The 14,828-nt window shown below is 50.0% G+C and overlaps 1 protein-coding gene across 3 annotated transcripts in view; it reads left to right on the top strand.

Annotated features, from left to right (window-relative positions):
• Window positions 1-11,008, top strand: part of UBASH3A (ubiquitin associated and SH3 domain containing A) — a 37,480-nt gene extending 26,472 nt beyond the window's left edge. Inside the window, exons 9-15 of one of the 3 annotated variants that reach the window (XR_006335397.1) lie at window positions 1,312-1,434; window positions 2,431-2,523; window positions 4,841-4,985; window positions 5,589-5,695; window positions 7,867-7,973; window positions 9,419-10,005; window positions 10,100-11,008. Coding sequence is in view for 2 of the 3 variants with exons in the window: in XM_043875314.1 (XP_043731249.1) it covers window positions 1,312-1,434; window positions 2,431-2,523; window positions 4,841-4,985; window positions 5,589-5,695; window positions 7,867-7,973; window positions 9,419-9,556 (713 nt within the window). In the remaining variant the exon portion in view is untranslated. Of the gene's footprint in view, window positions 1-1,311; window positions 1,435-2,430; window positions 2,524-4,840; window positions 4,986-5,588; window positions 5,696-7,866; window positions 7,974-9,418 lie in introns of all 3 variants that reach the window. The other 2 variants (XM_043875314.1, XM_043875315.1) reach the window with 2 other exon arrangements.
• Window positions 11,009-14,828: the final 3,820 nt, after the last annotated feature.

The following is a 14,828-nucleotide window of genomic DNA, read 5'->3' as shown; positions in this document are numbered from 1 at the left end:
GGGGAGTCATAGATGCTCTTGAGAATATGATAAAAGTGATGGGCCTTCTCTTTGAATGGAAAACAAATACCACCTTCCATGCAGACTCAGCTAACACTTTGGCATTTAAGAAAAGCCTTTAAGGCTTCCAGGTCCAACAAAGTCTCTGTCAATGGAAATTCTGGGGAGGCGGCTTCTAAAAAACCTTTCATGGAACCTAAAAAAACAAGGCATGGAAAACAGCCATACCTCTCTCTGATTGGTGAACTGTTGGAAGGCTGGTCTGGTGTGTTCAGGCACAAGTGACTGACCGGCCACATGACATTCATAGAGCAGGTCTTGGGAGAGGAGTTTGGCTGCTAGAATCTGTTGTGGCCAGGACGTCTGGGGGACATGTGAGAGGATGTGAGGGCTTGGTGTGTTACAGAGTCCTCTGTGGGGATCACTGATAATCTGAGGATGAGGTCAGGCCTAACCCTACTGACTGTTTACTCTGAGCCAGGCCCTGGGCTCCAGGCATCTCCTTACTGACTCATTCAAACAACTATATCGTCACCCGTGTTTTACAGATAAGGGGAGTCAGTCAGCTGCCTCTAATCACGCAACTAGTCACTGGTGGTGCCAAGATGTGCACCAGACCGTCCAAGCGTAGAGTTCAAGGTCAAACTCAAGGTGAACCAAAGTGCTCTGAGCCTCTGAATGTATTGGGGTGGGGGCGGGGCAGTCCCAGTGAATCCCTCTGAGGTCCACTCCCCCCTGAAAAGTGAAAGTGAACATGAAGTCACTCAGTCATGTCGGACTCTCTGCGACCCCATGGACTGTGGCCCACCAGGCTCCTCTGTCCATGAAATTCTCCAGCCTGAAGCAATTGACTAACAACACACAATGCAGGACCCACTCCTGCCATCTGTATTCTGGCCCACAGGCAATGTGACACCTTAAAGCCAAGGAGATGGGTTGAGTTGCATCTAATTAATTAATGCCAATTTGAGATTCTTATTGAGTTAAGCTAAGTCAGTCATGGAGATGCTTGTTCTTAATCAGGGCAATTGCACGAGTGTATCCTTGGGAGGGGTTTTCAGAGGATGAAGACAGTCTGGTGGTGCCTGCAGATGAAACACAGGTTTTCTGAGTTTGAGGAAATGTGTGCTGGGTAGAGCAGAATTTCCTCCTGAAATTCAATCTACATCGCAGGGTGCGTTCAAGAAAAAACGCTGTTGACAACAGTTTAATTACTGTGCTTCAAATGTGGTTCTTGATCTTAAGCATTTAGTGGGACAGGTATGAACCATCTTGATGGAATTGAACAACTGGTGCTTATTTATGCTGTAGGAAAATACTACCGGCCAGACCTGAACTTCCCTCGCAGCCTGCCCAAACGGAGCCGCGGTATCAAAGACTTTGAAAATGATCCACCACTATCTTCTTGTGGAATTTTCCAGTCCAGAATGGCAGGTATGTTTGAGGCTCAACCTAGGAGGAATGGGGCTTCCCAGGTAGCTCGGTGGTAAAGAATCTGCCTGCAAAGGCAGGAAATGAAGGGCTCTATCCCTGGATTGGGAAGATCCCTTAGAGAAGGAAATGGCAACCCACTCCAGCATTCTTGCCTGGAGAATCCCATGGACAGAGGAACCTGGTGGGCTACAGTCCATGGGGTTGCAAGAGTCAGACACAACTTAGCGATTAAACAGCAACAACCGAGAGAAGAGTAACAATGATTATAGCAGTGAGTATCACTCACTTGTGCTGAGCCCTTGCCATGTGCTTTGAGGGCAGTAATAGCATTATCCTCACTCTGCTGATGAAGAAACTGGGGCCCAGCGAGGTTAAGTATGTTGCCCAAGATCACATAGCAACCCAAGATCACACAACAAGTAAGTGGAAGCTCAGAGACTTGACCCAGGAATGGGTTGGTGGGGAAGTCAGGAGGAATGAAAGAGATAAAAAGAACAAGAAAGAAAAGGAAAAAAAAAAAAAAATCAGTGACCACTGTATACACTAAGGATGTCATTTTAAAAATTGAAAGATACATCCTGTCTTTGATTTTATTTCAAAATCTGTCCCTTTGGGCTTTTGTTTTGTCTGAGGTTCTGGTTCCACATGATTGACCTTGTGGAAGAGAAGAGGCCATTGAGCTCATCTGGTCTGCATTCTATGAGTTAAGAAACTCAAATCTAGAATCGGGAAGGTTCATGGGCTTCCCAAGTCACGCACTGGTTAACTGGAGGAACACACTAAAACAGGCTCCTCCCTGGGGGCATGCTAGCTGACCTTAATCACAGTTTCCACCCACTCATCACACACAATTGTATGGGGTGCATACACTTGGGGGTGGGAATCTTGGAGCTACATAAGAGCCCTCCTGCCACAGGTAGTAAGCTGCCCCCCGGAGTTGCCCCCTCGGGCAGCTACAGTGATGAAGAGGGCACATTTCCCACTGCTGTTTTCCAGGGGAAGCTCTGCTGGACAGCGGCATCAGGATCACCTCGGTCTTCAGCTCCCCCGCCCTCCGCTGTGTGCAGACGGCCAAACATATCCTGGGAGGTCAGTGAGAACTGCAGCGACCTTCTCACGTGGCCGTGACCTCATGGTTCTTCTCTGGGGGGAGAGGGCAGTGAGCAGAGGTGCAAAGAGAGTGGATGGCTGTGAATGACCGTCTAAATTTACAAGACAGTTGCGAACCAGCCCCTGAGAACTGTGAGGAGGCACTGAGCCTGTTAGCATTTCTGGAAGGTCAAGATTTTTATTTGCCTTTGACCAACTTATGCATGCGTTTTTTAAAAAACCTGAGGGTGAGGTTCTTCCCGGAGAACTGGGAACTGCTCTGGTCCCTTCTAAAGTACATTTGAATCAGTTCTAATGAGGTAGATGAAACTGGAGCCTACTATACAGAGTGAAGTAAGCCAGAAAGGAAAATACCAATACAGTATATTAATGCATATATGTGGAATTTAGGAAGATGGTAACGATAATCCTATATGCGAGACAGCAAAAGAAACACAGATATATAGAACAGTCTTTTGGACTCTGTGGGAAAAGGCGAGGGTGGGATGATCTGAGAGAACAGCATTGAAACATGTATATTATCACACGTGAAACAGATCGCCAGTCCAGGTTCAATGCATGAGACAGGGTGCTCAGGGCTGGTGCACTGGGACGACGACCCTGAGGGATGGGATGGGGAGGGAGGTGGGAGGAGGGGATTCAGGATGGAGAACACATGTACACCCATGGCTGATTCATATCAATGTATGGCAAAAACCACTACAATATTGTAAAGTAATTAGCCTTCAATTAAAATACATACTTTTTTTTAAAAAAGTCTGGACTGCAGGCCTCCCTGGAGCAAGGGGAGGGGCTCGTGGGAGCTGTCCAGCGCTGTCAAAGCCTGTTGTGTGTCAGGAAGCCAGCAGCAGACCCTTCCGTAGGGTATCCACCTACTGGAAGAAGCAAGTCCCTGCCAGAGGGGCAGCTGCCCTGGAGACCCCAGTTCCACCTCCACCCCATATGGGGAAGAGGGCATGAGACCTGGGTCACCCTAGGAGCATGGCAGTGATGGAACCAAGAGCAGAGTGTGTGGACATGGGGGCAGGAGTGAGCAGGGGGGCTTGCCTCCATGTTCTCAGAGACATAGAAAGTCAGGTCACCAGGTGAGCATAAGGCAGGAGACACTGAAGTTGGGACATGCCAATCAGGAAGGGGACTTGGACGGAAATGGGGACATACAGGATGACCATGTGAGACCGTGGGCATGGCCTGATGTCAAGACCCATCAGCCGGGTTGGGGCAGGTGTGGGCAGGGAGGAGCCAGGCTCACCCTGGACAAGTCTGAGAAGCGAACACGATGGAACAGGAAAGGGCAAGAGATGCTGAGGTTGTACAAGGGAGGGCCAAGGAGACGGAGCTGAGATTTTAAACTGCCAAAGCAGGGAGTTAGAGGCTGGGGAAGGTGAAGGATTTGAAGAAAAGAGTGGGCTCCATGGATTGAAATCCTGGGAGGCAATAGGAAGGCTGGAGTCAGATACAAGAGGGAGGAAGCTGCAGAGAAAGGAGGGTTGGCTGGACACAGAGAAGAGAGAGGTTGGCACTGAGCTTGGAGAGGGTTGCAACTGCTGGGAACGACAGACTGGATAAACTTGGCCGGTGTGGGTGGGGGTGTGGTGGAAAGGATGTCATTGGAGGAGGAGTTACGAAGGTATAAAAAAAAAGGTCAGTTTATGGAATGTGTTTTTCTATAGCAAAAATATGTACTATTTTTGGCAAAACAGATCATGAGTTCCATTTCCAGTTTTCTAATTTACAATAGAAAGTGGAGCTTTTTGTTTTTTTCTCATTAAAAAAAAAAAATCCTAGGGAAGGGTGAGTTGATAGAGTTAGAATGTTCTGGAAGGTGACTCCCATCCACCCACTGCTTTGGCTCGGTCTGGGCTAAGTGTTTACCAGGATGATGCTTCTGTGTGACTGACAGGCTCCACGGTTGTTCGTCTTTTCCGAGGATCAGTGGACCGGCCAAGTCCTCATGGGTGCGCTCCTTCTTAACCTGAGGATGAGCCCAGTGCCACGTGCAGTGGGGCCCATGCAAGGATAGGACGAGCACCGGGGGGCTGCTGGTGTCTTCCAGATCCCAGGAGACTCTGGTCCTTCCTGATGGACAGAGGGTCATCCTATTGCCTCCAACTGTGCTGTGGCTTTTGTCTGAGAACTAGCATGACTGTGCGTCATCACAGGACAATATTCACCAAGTGAAATAAAATCACGTTTTTCCCCCCAAAGGGTTGATTTAGACCTAGGAAGAGACTTATTTACAGAAAGCCAAAATAAACCCTGAAGATGATAAACACTTGTGTTCTGTTGAATTCAGAGTTAAAGCTGGAGAAAAAAGTTAAGATAAGAGTGGAACCTGGCATCTTTGAATGGACCAAGTGGGAGGCCGGCAAAACCACCCCTACCCTCATGACCCTGGAAGAGATGAAGGAGGCGGATTTCAATGTCAGCCTGGATTACAGGTGAGCCACCTCACCATGTCTGCAACTAGGCTTCCTCCTTTTTGTTAAAGATGATGAAGAAGGTGTTATTCACGAGGGACCACCACAGTGGAGCATAGCAGAAGGAGAGAGATTGGACTTCTCTCCAAATACAAGGCCCTGTGGGGATTTTTCAACCAGGAGAAGGGTGGGGTGGGCAGTTCATATAAGAATAGGGTGATTCTTGCAGACCTTAAACTATCCTTACTGCAGACAGGCAGGGGGACAGACACGTCTAGGGGTGGAGGGGGAGCCGAGTTTGCTCAGGTATCCAGAGTGGTCAGATACAGGGGGTGAGGGGTACTGACTTAACTGAGTCCACAAGATTGGACGTGAAACCTACAGGTCAGGCCCACTGAGATGAGGGTCAGGGAGAACCGCCCATCGCCGGCTCTGCCATCACAAGCCTGTGGGCCTGTTGCTCAGTGACAATGCAGGCTGTAGCCCCCAGCACCAGCCCTTTGCTACTTTGGGGCACAGAACTGGAGGCTCACTGCTAACCATGAGCCCTAGCTAGAGGCAAAGCCATCTCGCTCCTTCTGTTGACACATGGGTCAGAATGGCAGCTCCACTCTCCTCCTCCAGGCCGGCCTTCCCCCTCGCCTCTCTCCTGCCGGCCGAGGGCTATGATGATTACGTGCACAGGTGTGCAGTGAGCATGGAACAGATCGTCAGCACCTGCCCACAGGACGGTAAGTGCCCCAGCGACCTTGGTACCACAGCCCCGGGGATCGGGGTCTCCCACCTCTGAGTTGGAAATGGCTGATTTTGAACCTAGGTGTGCCCCGACCTCCCTCATCCAATTTCCCCACCTCCAGAGTGCTACACCACTGCCTCTGTAGAGACTCACGCCCCCCACCACCACCCCACCCTGGGGCCCCTGATTCTGGAACCGATGGGACCCAGGATAGTAGGGTCAACACAGACCACCCATGCCCATTTCCCAGGAAGCAAAAGAAGAAGCTAAGAACCAAACTATCAAATGTTGGGTCATGTCTAAATGACAATTCAAACAAAACATCTGTTTAAGTTGATGGCTGAGTCTATTAGAGAAATTTAAATATGGAAGCTGAATACGGAAATAATTAAGAAGCACTGTTAATTTAGTTAGTGGGGTAATGGCATAGCAGTTGTGTAAAAAATGAGAAGTTCTCATTTGGAGATGCAAACTGTGGTACATCCTACAAAGTAGCGTGATATTTGGGCTACACTTTAAAAAATGCATTAAGTGTCCATCATCCAATCAACAAATTGAGATGTGGTACATAGGTACAATGGAATACCACTCAGCCATAAAAAGGAAATTTTGACATTTGTAACAACATGGATGGACTTGGAGGGCATTATGGTAAGTGAAATAAGTCAGACAGAGAAAGACAAACACTGCACTTGTATGTGGAATCTAAAAATACAACAAACTAGTGAATATAACACAAAAAGAAGCAGACGCATAGATATAGGGAATGAATGAGTGGTGGGAGAATGAACCAGTGGGGAGAGGGAAGTAGGGAGGGGGAAGATGGAAGAGGGGAGTAAGAGATACAAACTGCTAGGTATAAAATCAGCTACAAGGATCTATTGTACAACATGGGGAAAATAGCCAATATTTTACAGTAGCTATGAATGGAGTGTAGCTGTTAAAATTGCAAATCACTATATTGTATGCCTTATATAATATTGTACATCAACTATACTTCAGTAAAAATAAAATAAAAATACCTCACAGGGAAGGATGTCAGGTAACAGACAGATGATACCAGATGGGCAGAACATCAACCAACTGTTGGAGCTCCCTGATGAGAACACGGGGATTCATCAGACCTGCCTTTGGGGGTATATGTGAAAATGTCCATGGTGAAACATGAAAAGCTAATCCTATAAGATTTAAGTTAGCAAGTGTGAACATCAGCCATGTGTCAGGCATCAAATAGAACATCATGGGAAAATGTCAGTGAAGAAGACGCATAATCTACCCTCAAGGGACTTGAATGTTATTAGAGGAAAGGGGCGGACACGTCTGGAAGAGCAGGAATGTTACGGGCTTCATCTGTGACTCAGTGGTAAAGAGCCCGCCTGCCGTGCAGGAGATGCAAGAGATGTGGCCTTCAAAGTCATGGTGTGGTTGCAACCCCATGGACTGTAGCCCGCCAGGCTCCTCTGTCCGTGGGATACTCCAGGCAAGAACACTGCAGTGGGCTGCCATGCCTTCCTCCAGGGGATCTTCCCAACCCGGGGATTGAACCCTCGCCTCTAGTGTCCTGCATTGCAGGTGGGTTCTTTACCACTATGCCACCTGGGAAGTCCTTACAGTCACGTTAGGGCAACCCGAATGGACCACTCTGTGGGCCAGGACTTTCCAAGGAAGCTCAGGTTCCAGTTTCCTCCTCAGGCGGTGCAGTGGGTACAGCCCCAGGGTCTCCCTGACTCGGCAGCAGGTCTAACTCCCCAGCCTGGCATCATCCCAGCCTTGGCTGCCCGTACACATTGCCCTGGACTCTGGAGGTCCTTCCATAAAGTGAGAGTCCTCCGTGGTCCATTGTGATGACCAGCTGATCAAGCTCAAGTTCACAGGCCTGGACGACACAGCTCAGAGCTTGGCACTGTCCCGTTCCTGAAGCTCGAGGGCAGATATGTCTGCGCCGGCCCCGAGTGAGGATGTGACGGGCTCAGAAGACCTTACACGCAAACCAGAGGCCAGTTGCCAGTGTTATTAACCTGTTACCAACCACACCTACCTCCATCCGGGGTTGCCAAGGCCTCGGGGCACCACAAGTTTATTCCACCCAGCCACTTTGGGGCCACCGTCTGATAAGGGGCATCCTCCGTGCCTGCTCTGACTCGGGGTGCTTTCCTTCCACAACAGGCGTCATCCTGGTCGTGGGCCATGGCTCGGCCCTGGACACCTGCACCCGCCCGCTGCTCGGGCTGCCGCCCCGGGACTGCGCGGACTTCGCCCAGCTTGTGAGAAAGGTAAGCGCCCCCTCTTTTCTCTTGGGGCCATGGAAGCAGGCAGCCTGAGGATGTGGGTCCCCACATCCCCTTCTCAGAACAGAGACAAATGTCCTGAACAATCCAGGGCAGCAGGGACCACCCCCCTTGTCCCCTGAGAAGGTGTCCACTGGCTCTTGTGCAGAGGGTAGCTGCAGGCAAGGGATTGTCAGAGGATGTTTGTCATCTTTATCATCATGGCAGCTTTGGCCATTTGCTGTCAAGTTAATATAAAAAACAAGACAGAGGACTTTTATAATCAGGTCATATGATAATTCCTTACCACTGTAGTAGTCGAGCACACGGTCCATTTGGAGAGGGTAGGTGTGGTGGTTGAGCTAATTAAGAAAGAAGAGAAAGAGCAGTTTTTGGCCTGGCTTGCTCCGGGGATGGGGTGGGTGAGGGGGGAGGCTGCAGACAGAGAGAAAGCAGCCCCTCCCTCTAGCCTTTGGAGTCATCAAGCCACGAAACATAGGAGCTTGTCGAAGCTGTCAGAGCACCTGGTGCTGGGCTGGGGTCATCTGTTGTTGTTCAGTCATGAACTCTCTAGACCCCATGGCCTGCAGCACACCAGGCTTCCCTGCCCTTCACTATCTCTGGGAGTTTGCTCAGATGCTTGTCCATTGAGTCGGTGATGCCATACAACCATCTCATCAGCTGCCGTCCCCTTCTCCTCCTGCCCTCAACACATACTGAAAAATCAAGTGGGTCCTGGATGTGTAGAGAAGAATAACAGGTGGACCAACCTGTGGAGCATCACCCAGCAAAGCAGAGATGACGAGCCGCATTGGCGAGATGAAGGAGGCAGGCAAACTCAGGACTCAGCCCTCCCCATTCCCTGCCCCAGAGACCTACTCAGGGACAGACTTGCCCTCTGCCCTTGTCCTTTTCAGCAAGTTAATCAGTTGATTGACCAACAACCTTGAGGCTGGGAGTGCAGCAGTGCAGACAACACCTGTGATGAGCGATAAGTCCCTGACCTGGTCACGGCACCATGGCTGGCCACAGCTTGTTTGCCACAGATGTGGGCAGCAAGGTGTCTCTGAGCCCCAGAGTGGCCTGGGGGCTGCAGAAGAGCAGACCCATGGCCCGGCCTGGCCCAGACAGCACCTCTCTTTGCTGTGCAAAGCCGTTGGGTCTCTGAGCCCCTCCCTGCACTGCCAGGAAAAAATACAGCCCTCCCTCACCCTGAGATGCCATGGCACCCCAGTTATGACAGACAGTGAGGTCTGCAGACACTTCCCACTGCCGTGGAAGGGGCGGGGAGTCCCCCTGGGGGCCGCTGTGTTGGATGTCAGTGCCAAGTTCAGGGTCACAGTGCCAGCATGGATGTATCACGCCAGGCTTCAAGGCTGCTGGCTTGAGAACAAGTCTAAAATCGATCGACCTGGTATGGAATATTAATAACTGATTTAACTCTGCTCCAGATCCCGTCTCTGGGTATGTGCTTCTGCGAAGAAAACAAAGAAGAAGGCAAATGGGAGTTGGTGAACCCGCCCGTGAAGACGCTGACTCATGGCTCCAACTCCGCATTTAACTGGAGGAACTGGATCCAGGGCAACTGAGGCCAGTTCTGTGTTTGCATGACTCACACTGGAGAGGAGGGACTCCGCAGAGGCCGTGAGACACTGTTATCTTGAAGGGATGCTAGTCTCCCCAAGGTGATTCGTAGAAGCACAAAACGCACTTTCAGACACCAGAGTGTTGGCCATCTGCCAACCGCCGCCCTGCGAGCTGGGCTGTGGGGATGCCATCTTGTACCCTGTGCATCGGCCGTGCCAGTTGGCAGGGGATGAGGACCCATGACTCTGGTTCCAGGAGTTAAAGACCCACCCCAAGCCCACCCCAGGGAAAATTCCACTTTATATGTTTTTGTCAATTTCCTTTTTCTGTTTCAAACACTCTTGGGCTGTTTCCACACAGGCTGAAGGAGGTAAAATATTGAATAAAAATGGAGCAAGGAAACCACCTACCAGATCAAAACCAGGAACCGAGCTTGGTGTCCACAGACCAGGTATCAGTGACCTGCTGCTGCTGTAACGAGTAAGCCCACGGTGGTGATTAGAGACACAAGTCTGAAACACACACACACGTTTATTCTGTTGCAGCCCTACAGGCCGGCAGTTCTGAAATGGGCCAGAGGAGTGCTCTTCTTCCACAGCCCTGAGGGAGAGTCTGATTATCTGTTTCTCTGGCCTTCAGAGGTGCCCACACTCCTGGCCCCTGGCACCTTCCTCCATCTTCAAAGGCAGCGGTGGTGCCCCCTTCAGATCCCCCTGCTCCTCCCCTTACACAGTCATGTCACCTCTGCTGCTGACTCTCCTATCTCCCTTTTGTGAATACCCTCAGATTACACCGAGCCCACCCAATAATCAGGAATATCTCCCCATCTCAAGACCCTTAACTTAATTCCACCAGCAAAGTCCCCTTCACTGTACCATGTGACACAGTCACGGGCCCAGGGATCAAGGCGTGCACTTCTCAGGGGCCACCTTTCAGCCCATCACCCCCAGTCCTCCCAGAGGCCACCCTTCAGCCCATCACCCCCAGTCCTCCCAAGCACGTTGGGCTGTTTATACAGAGGCCAGGGTGGAAGGCTTTGTGACATCCCCTTGGTGCAGGGCTCACTCCGTTTCTCTTTTTCTCCATTTTGATCAAGTGGAGCGGGGAGGCGGGCTCTGTAAATGGAGGGGGTGGGTCCTGCCTTGATTATCAGGAGAGAGAAACCAGAGAGGACACCCAACCCAGGCACAGCAAAGCCTCCAGGGAGGGTGCATCCAAGGGTGCTCTGACTTCGAACAAGCTGGTCCAGGCAGTCAATGGAGGGGGCACCCAGCTGTGTCCTCTCACCCCATCCTTGCCTAAGAAGAAGATATAGCCCTCAGAGTGCTCAGAGGGAGAGCGCAGTCATGCTGAGACATGCTGCCCGACCCCAATACCTTTGTTCTTTCCTGAATACACCAGTGCCAAACTGACGTTCCTAATCGTGATGGTGAATAAAAATGTCATAAGTCAAACATAGGATTTACATAGTCGCCACTTCTTTGGGGTGGTCCCCAAGACGTCTGGGTTCACCCTCTGTGGGGTGAGGCTTCTGGGTCTCATGGCCTGAGTGATGAAGGAGGCAGACCACCACCTCCTCCTCGCTGGACTACCTGTTGGGGTCTACATGGGACAACAAGATTGGTCTGAACCTCAGAGCTTGAGGTCAAGTATGCAAGAAACACAGTTGTCTTTATATCCTATAATGTTGGTTGACAAGACTTCCTGCAACAAAGGTAGAAAAGCCCTCTTCTATCATTCTTGACTTCTAGAATGACCCTCAAGTGGGAGGTGGCGAGGGGGCGGCTGGAGCACAAAGCTATGCTGGAGAGGGGCAAGGAGGGAGGTGCCTTTGGAAGCGTTTCATTATTTGGCATAAATTTTTGATGAACTAATAAGAAACCAAAAAAAGAAATATTTCTGAGCACTTTCTTCTTTCCTTTGACCCTGCTGGTCCTCGGGGTTCACAAGCCTCATCTGACCCCTGCTGACATCATCTGGAAACAGACATCTTGTTCCCACAAGCTCCCACCTCCAACCCCCTCCCCACCCCCTACATCATCTCTTTGATGTCCTGACCTATGGGCATGAACAAAACTGGAAAAGAACCCTCCAGCGTGGTTTGCTCGCATCCCAGACCCAGCGAACACTGTCTATGAACCTGGGGCCATGATGACTGGGATTCTTCCCAGCCAAGCTTTCTCAGAAGAAGGGAGGAGGCTGAAACCAGAGGAAGAGCTGGCCTAGGGCTGGGTTGCAGAGGAGCCGGGGTTCCTGAACTCGTACCCGTGATGGAGAAGCACTGAGCCACAGGTTCTGGGGCCACCAGTCCCTGCAAACACCCCGCTAAGTTTCTCTGAGAAGAAAGACCCGTCACGTTCCACTGAAGCCAGTCTTATTTTAGAGCCAAATTTGAGATGCTTCAGCTACAAGTTGTGTTGCTGACTCCTGTCTTCCCTTCCCAAAATTTGTTAAGATGAAGTCCTAACCCTAACACTTCAGAATGGGGCTTTTTTTTTTTTTTTTTTGGAGAGGCCTTTAAAGAATATGGATGTGAAAGTTGGACTGTGAAGAAAGCTGAGCACTGAAAAATTGATGCTTTTGAACTATGGTGTTGGAGAAAACTCTTGAGAGTCCCTGGACTGCAAGGAGACACAACCAGTCTATCCTAAAGGAGATCAGTCCTGGGTGTTCATTGGAAAGACTGATGCTGAAGCTGAAACTCCAATACTTTAGCCACCTCATGCGAAGAGTTGACTCGTTGGAAAAGACCCTGATGCTGGGAGGGATTGGGGGCAGGAGGAGAAGGGGATGACAGAGGATGAGATGGCTGGATGGCATCACCGACTCGATGGGCATGAGTTTGAGTAAACTCTGGGAGTTTGTGATAGACAGGGAGGCCTGGCGTGCTGTAATTCATGGGGTCGCAAAGAGTCGGACACGACTGAGCGACTGAACTGAACTGAACTGAACTGAACTGATGCACTCATTGGGGTGGGCCCTAACCCAAGATGACTGGTGTCCTTATAAGAAGAGGAGATGAGGACCCTGACACACACAGGATGACCATGTGAGAACACAGGGAACAGTTCAGTTCAGTCACTCAGTCGTGTCCAACTCTTTGCGACCCCATGAACTGCAGCATGTCAGGCCTCCCTGTCCATCACCAACTCCTGGAGTCCACCCAAACCCATGTCCATTGAGTCGGTGATGCCTCCAACCATCTCATCCTCTGTTGTCCCCTTCTCCTCCTGCCTTCAATCTTTCCCAGCATCAGGGTCTTTTCCAATGAGTCAGCTCTTCACATCAGGTGGCCAAAGTATTGGAGTTTCAGCTTCAGCATCAGTCCCTCCAATGAACACCCAGGACTGATCCCTTTAGGATCTCCTTGAAGTCCAAGGGACTCTCAAGAGTCTTCTCCAACACGACAGTTCAAAAGCATCAATTCTTCTGCACTCAGATTTCTTTATAGTCCAACTCTCACATCCATACATGACCACTGGAAAAACCACAGACAGGGAACAGACAGCCATCCATATGCCCGAGAGAGGCCTCAGGAGGACCAGACCTGCCCACACCTCAGCCTTGGATTCCCAGCCTCCAGAGTGTAAGACTGTAATTAGCAACTATTTTTTGAGCTGCCCAGCCTATGGCACTTGGTCAAGGCAGCCCCAAGACACTAATACAGAGCATGAAAAACACTGATACAAATGCCAAGAATGGATGTTTCTGAAGGGCTGGGCCAGCCAGAGGTGTGCAGCTCCGCACAAGGAAGATAATAAATGTCACACCAACCGACCCCATTTAAAGCATCCAGATTCATGCATGACCTCTTCTGACTCTTGCTGGACCTATTTTCAAACAGCAAACACAAAAATCTGACTCCCTGTGCGCAGTTCTTTCAAGGAATAAAGGCAAGAACCCAGGCCACACAAAGGTCCCCTCGCCCTGGTCCTGGGGAAGAATGAGGTCTGGGGACATTGTGCCGACACCCTGAGCTCCTGTCCCCCACCCCATGTATTTCCCGGAGTCCTCAAGGGAGCATGAGTGCTTGAGGAGGGGTCTGTGGGACACTGCCCTTCTCAGCCCCCAAGTTCATGAGCCTCTGGTGTCTTTGCCAACCTGCCACCTGGAGGCGGGCCAGGCACCACCTAGGTCACGGCCAGGGCTCCCAGAACCTCTTTACACAGAGACAAGTTGGGGTTCTCACCTTCTCCCAGGCCCTTTATTGCTTGGTCTCAGGGGCTCACAAAGGTCTACAAACAGCCATAACTGCTCCTCCCACTCCATCCATATCAGCACAAGGAGCCGTGGAAGATGAAGTGGGAACAGAAACATCCTTCCCACCCACACACGTGCAGAGCCCCTGCTCCTTCCAGGCAACTGTCATACGGAAAGCTGATTGTCAGTATTTGCAGATGCCTGGACCACAAGCCTGGAACCCCATGAAATAGACTGAAATCCTCACACCCCAAGAAGAGAATTCAGTAAGGTGGCTGAGTTCAAGAGTGAATTCAGATGGAAATAGCTTTTCTTTATGGCCACATCCTTAGGAGCTATAAGGCAGAAAATGTCCTATTTGCATGGCCATGACAGCACAACATAAATGCCTTAGGAATACACTTACACAGGACTGGTGAACATAGCTTATCCCTGAGGGACACAAAGAAGGCCGGGACGGTTCCCACATGGAAAGGAAGATTCAACATCCACAAAGATGCTATCTCCTAAATGAACCCACAGAGGGATCCCAGTCAAGTGAAAATTGTGAAAATGACTTTTGCCCTCAAAAGATAAGTGGATTTGAAAGTTCACGTGGGAAAACAAACATCCCAGGAACAATGAACAAATTCCAAAGAGAGCGATGGGGGAAGGAAGGGAAGTAACCCCAAGAGAGAAAAAACACACGACAGAGCTACTGTAGTTAAAACAGTGTGGTAGACATGCTGGGTTTCAGGCAGAGAGAGCAGAAGTATAAATAGAATACAGGGGTTTATGTTTGTTAAACTGGATGATGGGATGACTGGGGGTAATTGGATGGTTAAGTCAGTGATGTTGAGACAATGGGGTCACCATCTGGGGAAAGGAAAGGTGGGGTCACTCATTGCAAAAATCCCTCACTCATTGAAAAAAAAAAAAGATTTAAATGTAAAAAGTGAAATTGTAGAAGTACTAGAAGACACCATGTGAGAATATTTTTTAAGTATCTCAGAGTAGGAGGAAAGCCTTTGTAAAACCATGACACAGAAATCTGGAACTGTAAAAGGAATAAGAGATAAATTCAACTAAAACATT

The sequence above is a fragment of the Cervus elaphus genome, chromosome 19 (genome assembly GCF_910594005.1).
Source record: "Cervus elaphus chromosome 19, mCerEla1.1, whole genome shotgun sequence".
NCBI classification, from domain to species: domain Eukaryota; kingdom Metazoa; phylum Chordata; class Mammalia; order Artiodactyla; family Cervidae; genus Cervus; species Cervus elaphus.
This window is presented reverse-complemented; position numbering and strand designations above follow the sequence as displayed.